A 10,231-nucleotide genomic window follows, 5' to 3' on the forward strand; every position below is an offset into this window, starting at 1 on the left:
CCTTGTTAATCTTGAAGGTAGCATATTTGACTGTGGATCAAGGGTTACTGGATTAAATTTCTTTGATTTTGACAGCACAAGTATACTTACTTTTTGCAGGTTTCATTGTTTGTTTACAGTAACCACATATTATATAGTTATATGGTTGCTTATGATTTTCGCAGGAATAAAATATTATTTTGATTGACACACATTTATGCAGGTATAGTATTATTTAAATATAGAAGATTATTGTACAGGCAACAGTCATAAAGTTAGCAACACAATGTAATATTTTATACTATAAGTTTATGATATAATCTTATTTTATCTCATCTCAAGTAGACACTGTATCAGCAGCTGATTTGATAAAAATATAAGTCAGATCAGAGTTTTGTTGGAACACAAGTGGTTCTGTACAAGATATTCTAACGAATATTTATACAACTGTATAACGTAGCAGGGGAATTTGTTCAAATTGGGCATTTATATGGCATTGACTGGGCTTTTATGTGCCTTGAAGTGACGACTGATTAAAATACAGTTTGTTACCTCCCCTTTTATTCGCAACTAAGTTATGCCCAGAACCGTGTCAAGAAAGGCTATATGCGCCACGAGATAGTTATGTGTACCATTTTCTCGCCATATTTGTATGAGATTAGATGAAATACAGGGAGGACGTACATCCATATCTCGTGTCGTGAATCATAGCCAGATACCAAAATAAGAAGATTTTTTTCTGAATTTTCACTTAAATAGGTCTGGGGGCTTCCAACACTTACAATTTTATTTTAGTAGTGTTGGCGATAAGTAACAGGATAATAATCCTTATTTTTATAACATCAAGGTATGGCAAATAAACTGTCAACAAAAATAACGATTCAACTGAAGAACTCTAAACACTTATTCAAACACATTATGATACTTTGAAGTATATTATACAAGTGTTTAACGTCACTTAGTATAATATTTTAAAAACAGTGTTTATTAAACTTTTACCAATGTCTAAAGAACATCGTGGTGACACTTCTGGAGGAAAAGACAATGATGAAGAAAAGAGTGAGAGTGATTTTGAAAAACCTATGAATCGTGACGATTTGTTGAGAAAGGAAGTTGGGGAATTCGGCTGGTTCCAGCTACGACTTGTTCTCTTTTTGACAGTACCAATCATGTTCTCTGCTATTAAAAACGATTATATATTATCTTCAGCTGCAATACCACACAGGTGAGGTGATCATCATCATATCTACCCATTACCGGCCCACTAAAGGGCACGGGTTTCCACCCACAATGAGAAGGGGTTTAGGCCGTAGGCCACCAGGCTGGCCCAGTTCAGTTTGGTGGACTCCAAACACCTTTGAGAATATTATGGGGAACTCTCAGGCATGCAGCTTTCCTCGAGATGTTTTCCTTCACCGTTGAAGCATTTGAAATTTTAATTACTTAAAACGCACATAACTTTGAAAAGTTATAGGTGTGTGCTGGGATTCGAACTCGGCCCCCCGAAAGTAAAGTCTAGCTCCTACCCACGAATCACGAGAATAAAAACTATTCTCAGCGATAATTTGTTTTTTTTTTATACATACTACGACAATACAAACATCGCCATCTAGCCCTAAAGTAAGCGTAGCTGGTTTTATGGGTATTAAGATTAATATTTTTTATGAATACTATTACGAACATAAGTACTTATAAAATACAGATAAACACCCAGACACCGACCAACATTCATCATAGAAACTTTTTCTGTTAAAAATAATATTGTTTGTGAAAATTAATAATAATATATTAATCTCTAAAAGTAAATTGATATAAAAATAAATAAATTAAAATATGTTTGACTTATTATGAACTTAATTTTTGATATATTATAATAACAACAACGTATCAAAGTGTATATTATATTCGGAGGTTAAGGTGCATAAACTCTGCGGCGCACAAAGTCGCGTCACCTGTGACCCGAGTTATTACTTCGTTTGCGAGGGCGTAGCGTTATGTGAAATAGCTTATAAACTATAGCAACATAAAAAAGTAGATTTTTTTAATCGGACTAGTAGTTCCACAGATCAGCACGTACAAACATAGAAACAAACTCTTAAGCTTTATTATTAGGATGCATTCACAGACAGATACACATTTTTTAACATTTCTCATTGAGGCATCTTTGAAATTTACCAAATTAAATAAAATTCACGTTTTTTGTTGGACCACTTAAACTTTGACAACTAATTGGCGCAGTCGGCCCTGCTTTCTGAGTTTAAGGCTGTGGGTTCGATTCCCACAACTTGAAAATGTTTGTGTGATGAACATGAATGGTTTTCAGTGTCTGGGTATTTATCTGTGTACGATTAGTATTTAAGTATATTATTCATAAGTCATCTTAGTACCCAGAACACAAAGTACGCTTACGTACGTAACTTGAGTACGCGGGTCTAGATGGCGATGTGTGTATTATCGTAGTATGTATATATATTTTGTTTATTATTTTCAGATGTCGAATACCGGAATGTGGAGAAAATAATAAACTGCATGTTTACAATCCTGAATGGATCTTAAACGTTGTACCTGAGGCAAAATCGGGGCTCTCGAGCTGTAGTAGATATGCTTCCAATGGTTTAGGAATCAACGGGTCCTTAGATTACTGCCCTGCTAGTCTATTCAACCAGACAGACCTTATTGGCTGCGAGGATTATGTGTATGCAAACGATTATACAGTTGTATACGACGTGAGTACCAATTAATAACACTAAATAACTATATTCTACACACATCGCCATCTAGTTTCAAAGTAAGCGTAGCTTGTGTTATGGGTACTAAGATGACTGATGAATATTTTTATGAATAATATACCTACATAAAAATTTATAGTAATAAGGTACATCTAAATTTGATACCTTCACCTAATTTTTATACCGTGCTTTATGTTTTAGTTCGATCTTGGTTGTCAAGAATGGCTCCGGGTTTTAGCAGGAACCGTGGGAAACATTGGATTGTTTTTTGGATTGCCTCTCTCGGGATATATCTCAGACCGGTTTGGTCGAAAGGTCGCATTGGTTTTCAACATCTTCGCTTTGGGCTTCGTCGGTGTGATCAGATCGTTTTCTGTTAACTATACTATGTACGTGGTTCTGCAACTGGTTCAGACTGTACTTGGCTCAGGTGTCTATACAACAGCTGTTGTTTTAGGTATTTTTTGTAATGTCTAATAATCACATCGTTCACTGCTACTCTCATTCATTACGCTCAAAATTCACATAATTTTAAAATCCTAAATTCAATTATTTTAAGTATCCTTACTCTATAAGCTCGTCTGTCTGTTCGTAGTGACTCTGTTATTGGTTCCGAAGGCTGAGTCTTCCGAGAAGAAACCGCCTTTTCTAACATTAACAATTTGCAATTTAAAACAATTTTTTTTATGTAGGCATTTATTTAGGGTACTTAAATACATGCAGGTAACCTAATGTATTGAGATATGAAGCGGTGCCGGATGCTTCCAAGCAACCTTGTCATTTAGGAATTCTTCAATGGTATAGTAACCTAGCAGTTATAATATTATAACACATTATTTGAACTATGGAATTGGTAGGTCTATTATTACCTCAGAATGGTTCCAAAATAATGAAGGCTAATTGCTTAACAGTGGCTAACCAAACTATACAGGTCTAACGACCTCTTCGGCGCAGCGGTAAGAGCTACTTTATTAAGCCGGAGGTCGCGGATTTAATTTCCGGCAGGGGCAATTTGAAAATGTATAATTCCGGATTTTTTTCTGGTCTTGCCCGGTAGGAGGCTTCGGCCATGGCTAGTGCCCTACCGACAATGTGCCGCTCAGCGATTTAGCGTTCCGGTACGATGTCACGTAGAAACCGATTAGTATGGGCTTAATATAACTGATGATGAGCCGATAAACCGATTTTGATTTCGTTTGTTTTGAGTTTCGTTTTATTTAAACGGTGAAAAGTCGGGAGTGTTCTTAGCTAAATTCAATGTAAATCGGTCCCAGGTACCTGCCAAAAAAGGACAGATTAAATATTTATATTAATAATCACTATGGAATTTCAAATCCAAGATGGCCGCCACCACAAAATGTTAATTTTGATTTTTTTCACGATTCCATTATCAAATTTAAATTTTTAATTCTTATAATATTTTAATTTATTTGAACCAAAACAGCAAGTTGTCTAAATAAATGGGTTATTTTATTTACATGCGCTTATATGAAATGAGTCATACATATCACGGTTTTGAAATTCGAATGAGTGTAGATCTTTTTTTTTATTTCATAGTTCAATGAACGAATTTTAATTGTTGAATGTAATAAATTTTATTTTCAGTAACGGAGCTTTTGGGACCGAAATACCGCTTTATCGGAGTAACATTAATGTCACTGTTCTCTTTAGGACAAGTGATGATTGGTGGGGTATACTGGCTTATTGGTTACTGGCGTTATGCGACATTAGCTCTATATGTTCCCTGTTTATTCATGATCGTTTACTATTGGCTATTATCTGAAAGTATTCGTTGGCTATTGGTTAAGAAGAAATACGCTGAAGCAAGAAAGATTATAGAAACGATAGCGAGGTTAAATAAAAGAACAATAAGTGATAAATCTATGGAGGCATTGTTGAAGCCTCCGGAAGCTCCTCCGCAACAAGTAGGGGTATGTTTTCTAAGTTTTAGTGCAACAAAATCTATTTACAATTTAATTAAAACATATTCTAAGTTTAACAAATTAAAATTATACATCCAATGTAATAATTTTTTTAACCTACTTCAAAGATCGTGAAGGGTTATGTCTAAAGGTCGGTTCACAAACATAAATCTTTAATAAATTTTTATAATTTTTTTAATTAAATAAAATGGGTCAATAAATTATACATCATCGTATATGTATTACATTATACGATGGATATTTTAATTCACTTTTTAAGTACATATAACCTTCTTCAAATATCGGAAAGTTTTAAGTCTTCTGATATGTTTTTTTTATGTTTGTACACCAATTTCTTCGTCAATCGTTGTCTAGCTAGCTCATAATCGATTCATCTATTTTTACTGAAAGACATGAAAATACTTTCAAATTATTCATGTCTGAGAGTCTTAGAGGTCGGTAATTTTTTTTATTTTATACAATGTGCAAGGTCACCGATGTCAGAGCCTACATTGCTGAGAATAATGTTCTGTTTTATCAATCGATACCCTATCTTTATCTTTTGCCCTACCTTCATAAAATGGTGGCAAATTAATTGTGGTTCGATAAAAATTCAATAATAATTATTGTTGGGATGTGTTACTCGTATATTATAAGTATTACAAGTATATCATACTCGTTGGGGGGCTGGGTGGTGTTATTTAATTCTTGGGTATTGCAGGATAGAGTCTTAAATATGGTATAGATACATTTGAATTAGTCGTTCAGGAAATATAAGATAACTACCTTTATTCGGTTACGAAAGAACATTTATACATTATATGCTCTTGAGAACGTTATGGAGAACTCTGATATTCTGGTTTCCTCACGATGTTTTTCCATCACCGTTAAAGGAAGTGATATTTTATTGTTTCAATGAAACGCGAATAACTCCGAAAATTTGCGTGCCGGGGACCGAACTCCGTCCCTCCGTCAGCCAAAGTCCTATCCTAGTGCTTCGGAGTGATATTTTATTGTTTCAATGAAACGCGAATAACTCCGAAAATTTGCGTGCCGGGGACCGAACTCCGTCCCTCCGTCAGCCAAAGTCCTATCCTAGTGCTTCGGACTTCGGCTATCAACGCTTCTATTTTTCAATTAAATATAATAATATACTACGTTAATACACACATACCCATCTTACCCCAATGTAAGGTACTAATAAGACAGATAAATATTTTTATGAACTGTAGACATAAATACTTATAATATACAGATAAAAACCCAGACACAGAAAAACATTCATGATCATCACTAAAACATTTTACTCGAAAATCGAAGCTACGTTCTTGGACACAGAAAGCAGTATCGCTGTCCACTGCGCCAATCGGCCGTCGAAAATAGAGTCGTACTTAATATATATTTCATGTTTTAGGTAACGAAAGCTGGTTTGGTACGGTCATTGATACGCTCTCCAACTTTATTAAGACGAGTGTGTACTACTCCAATTTGGTGGATCGCCGGAACATTTGTATATTACGGACTATCGATCAACTCAACCGGACTTTCCGATACTGTGTACCTGAACTATATGTTGACATGCGCCGTGGAAATACCCGGTTGCTATGCTGGAGCATTTATGGTGCATAAAGTTGGGCGGAAAGCTACACTTTCCTCGGGATTCTTCCTAAGTGCTTTGTGTAATATACTCTTCGTCATAATGCCAGCTGGTAAGGAAATCAAGATATTTTAGCTAATCCAAATAATTGGAGAAAATTGACACTTTTAAATAACTCACTGTCGTACTTCTACAAATATAAAATTAACATGATGTTCATGATTGGGCAGTTTTTCAAAGTTTCCGTTATGTTTCTGCTATATCCAAAAACTATCTTATTTTTGCAGATATCAAAGGTTTTGTTGATATAAATTGCAAATTATGTTATTATTTATTTACAGCAAAAACACCTGGTGTCATGGCCGCACTCGTGACATCGGCAAATTAGAGTTATCTGCCTTAGAAAGTCTTCTTTCTATAGCTAAAGATTATCGATTTTGCTATTGATAACACAAACTGAGCAACTGATCACAAAAAAGTTGATATACGTAAATAACAAGCGCATTGATTCATTATTTAAATAAACATACGTTATTCCTAATACATCAATCACAATCAAATCAGATAAATACAATATTTTAGGGTTTCTTTGTAACTATCATCCCCATCCCATGCCTATTTCCCTGAGCTATTTTGGCCGCGGTTTTCTATATCCAGATAAATTTTCCGACTTAGGAAAAGTGGAAAACCATCGTCAATAAACCGAGCAACGCTTCGCAGATGCCCTGCGAAGCAAGGAACCCATCCTAAAAAGTGTCAACCAGAGGCGTAGATGTGAAGCATGTGCCTCTAATTACACCCACGCCTTTCAGACCGGAAACAGCATTACAACAATGCTGCTTAGCGACAGATATAAGCATTGCAGTAGTACTTTCACGGACGAGATAAATTAAGCAATTTTTTTTCAGGCAGTATGTTCACAGCTCGGCTGATAACTTATCTACTTGGAAAGGTTGCAGTCACGATAGCGATGAATTGTCTCTACTTATACACATCTGAGCTGTACCCCACGGAGTATCGGCATACGCTACTTGCATTCTCATCGACGGTTGGACGTCTGGGCACTACTGTTGCACCACTTACACCAGTCTTTGTAAGCTATATCTGTATATATATATAAACCAAAGTCGTGTTAGTTACACCATTTATAACCTGAGAACGGATGGACCGAATTTCATATTTTCATTATTTTTGATTTGTTGGATTTCTGTTAGTCCGGAATAGCATAATAATAAGTATAGAATAATAATATTTATCGATAAAACAATATTTTTAAAATCAAAACTATAATCTAGCCGCTAGTAACAAAACACAACCAAACACAAAAAAAAAAAAAACAAACAGAATGCAATCCACGTACCATATTTGAGTACCGACCTAGAACAGTTTTCGATCCCAATGTTGAAGGAAAAAAGGACGGAACACAAAAAAAAACACAACTCACAGCGCACGTCAGTTTGTTTATAAACGTAGAACGGTTGATGTGGCCTAAAGAGAGCACATTAATCCGGAGTAAGATGATCAGTACGTATTGTACTTTACAAAGGCATTGTGACATGTACAAAATATTAAGGTGAAATGAAATTCGCGGGTTCAGCTAGTTTTATATATTTTAGTTATATCTAGTGTTAGAAACATTGGGTTAGGCTCTCAGAAATAAAATACAGTGCACATATTTAAGAGTTATTTATTTACTTTTTACTTCGAGATTTATATTAGTTACCTACTAGGTAAACATTTTTCATACTAATACTTTACTTTCGCTTTATTTAAAGCAGGTACTTATGAATTATCATAGTACCTGACTTAATAGGTTTGAATGAGGTTTTGTAAAGTTTAATTATCATGCCTAAACTTTAACCGATTATTATTTTGTCACAATGGTGCTTATAACGGCTTCAAGCAACTAGGTTTAATGTGAATGTGTTAATACTCATCTCCAATCTCTTCAGCAACTTGTGGTTTGTAAGAAAGTACGTTTCAATGACTCGCAATTAAAGGTGTTGTTCGTTTTACTTTCCTATTAAAAAATTTCTTCTTCTCATAATTAGATACAAGAGAACAGAATGACCTTTTAAACTTCTACCAACTGTACTTTTAAGTTTTAACCATGCTTGTTTTTTCCACCATCACCGGTTAATTCCCCCTTTTTCCCCTTTTTTTCCCACTGACATTGACATTCCGACTACCAAGACCTACAGTTTTCGTTAGGGAATCGGGAATCCTAACTGATTCTTAGTGCTGTTTATTGCAATTTGTTTGTTTGGATGTTTTATTTATTTATATTTATTCCAAATGTTACTCCATATTATATTACTAGCTAATCCCAGCCACCACCAATCAGCCCTAGGCCAGCGTGGTGGACTACAGCCTTAACCGCTTCTCATTGTGGGAGGAGACCCGTACCCTGTAGTTGGCCAGTGATGGGTTGATATGATAATGATGTGGCCCAGCCACGCCTTCTTCTTCTTTCCCGACGCTTGGTGGTGTCGTAACAACATGTTTTCTTCTTTCTCTTTCTTTTATAAGCCGTCATCTCACTATAAATATAAATATATAACGACAATACCTACATCGCCGTCTAGCCCCAAAAGTAATCGTGAGTGATGAGCGAAGATGGCTGATGAACAGACACTGAAAACATTCATGTTCATCACAAAAACATTTTCCAGTTGTCGGAATCGAACCCACAGCCTTGGACTCAGAACGCAAAGTCGCTGCACACTGCGCTAGTTAACCGCCAAACTCAACTATTCACTCCTTCTTCTTTTAGACACGCACATTCTCCATCAGATCCTTCCGGAACTGGAGCATCCTCAGGAGTTGTTCTTTTTCCTCCTCAAGAATATGATATAAGATACCTAATTTTTAACAATTATTCTTTGCCGAAGATCCGTTTGGTGTGGAGTATAAGGATTGAAGTAATTATAAATTACACCACACAGAATCTCCTCCTTTTCGCGGAGTACAGCAAATTAAGCTTGTTTTTCATAATATAGGAAGAAATCAAATGAAAGGTCGCTTCTGGAATGCAAACTATCTCAATATATCTCTTTTTCAGAAACAATACTGGCACGGTCTACCTTCAGTGTTATTTGGCGCTTTCGGGTTCCTAGCTGGTGCGCTGGCTTTAACTCAGCCGGAAACCCTTGGAACTAAACTCCCTGATACTCTTGCTGAAGCAGAAATGTTAGGAAAACCTGAGTCCAAACTCAAAAGCTAATCGAAGTCTTTTTTTAGAAAATTTTATTGTCGATATGAATCACCATTACTGTTTTACTATAATCTCTAAAGTCGGCCAAAAATATCGGCATATAAATATATACATATGTTATAGTATGTAGTTTATTATTATTATATGTATGAACAATATGTATTATATATAATAATTATACGTGTAGTATTAGAATTTATAACATGTAGTTTAGTTTGCAATATTTTTATGTAGGTATAAATTTTGATTGCCGAACCAACCCGTCCATTGTATGAACTATTTTCGCTAAAGGTTGTCTGGGAGAGATCGCTTCAGCGATAAGACCGCCTTTGCACACCTAAACTAGTTTTTTTTAATTTTTTTTATGTTTCTCTTTGTATTTTGTTTTTGTTTGAATTAAAAAAATTGCAGCAATATTATGTTGGGTTGCGAGCATTTTGTTCGCAGCATAAATTTATAGATTTAGTTGTAAAATAGCTTAATTTCATTATTTTCTTTATTTTCCCTTTTACCTATTTTATTACTTTTATATTGAAACTAAACTGAACTTATATTAGTCTAAAACAGAGCTATCTTTTCACTATCCTTTACCGCTGGGAACATTGTGAAAAGGACAGCAATATTTTGAAACTGGTTAATGACTTATCTCTATATATATAATCTAGAGGTATACAACATAATCAGCTGTCTATAAATGTCTGATCTCTTTAGGAATGAATTGTTTTATACCTTTGTGTACTTATTATTCGTTATAATACAAATAAATATTGTAAATTATTAAATTATTCCT

The 10,231-nt window shown here is 34.9% G+C and overlaps 1 protein-coding gene across 1 annotated transcript; it reads left to right on the plus strand.

The window, feature by feature from the left end:
• The first annotated feature begins 980 nt into the window (after window positions 1-980).
• Window positions 981-9,534, plus strand: LOC120633469 (solute carrier family 22 member 3-like). The gene is made up of 7 exons (XM_039903679.1): window positions 981-1,204; window positions 2,471-2,705; window positions 2,910-3,165; window positions 4,314-4,633; window positions 6,045-6,339; window positions 7,136-7,320; window positions 9,289-9,534. Exons 1-7 carry the CDS (start codon window positions 981-983, stop codon window positions 9,448-9,450), a joined length of 1,677 nt encoding a protein of 558 aa, XP_039759613.1. The 3' UTR covers window positions 9,451-9,534.
• Window positions 9,535-10,231: the final 697 nt, after the last annotated feature.

This window comes from Pararge aegeria, chromosome 21, assembly GCF_905163445.1.
Source record: "Pararge aegeria chromosome 21, ilParAegt1.1, whole genome shotgun sequence".
In the NCBI taxonomy this organism is placed as follows: domain Eukaryota; kingdom Metazoa; phylum Arthropoda; class Insecta; order Lepidoptera; family Nymphalidae; genus Pararge; species Pararge aegeria.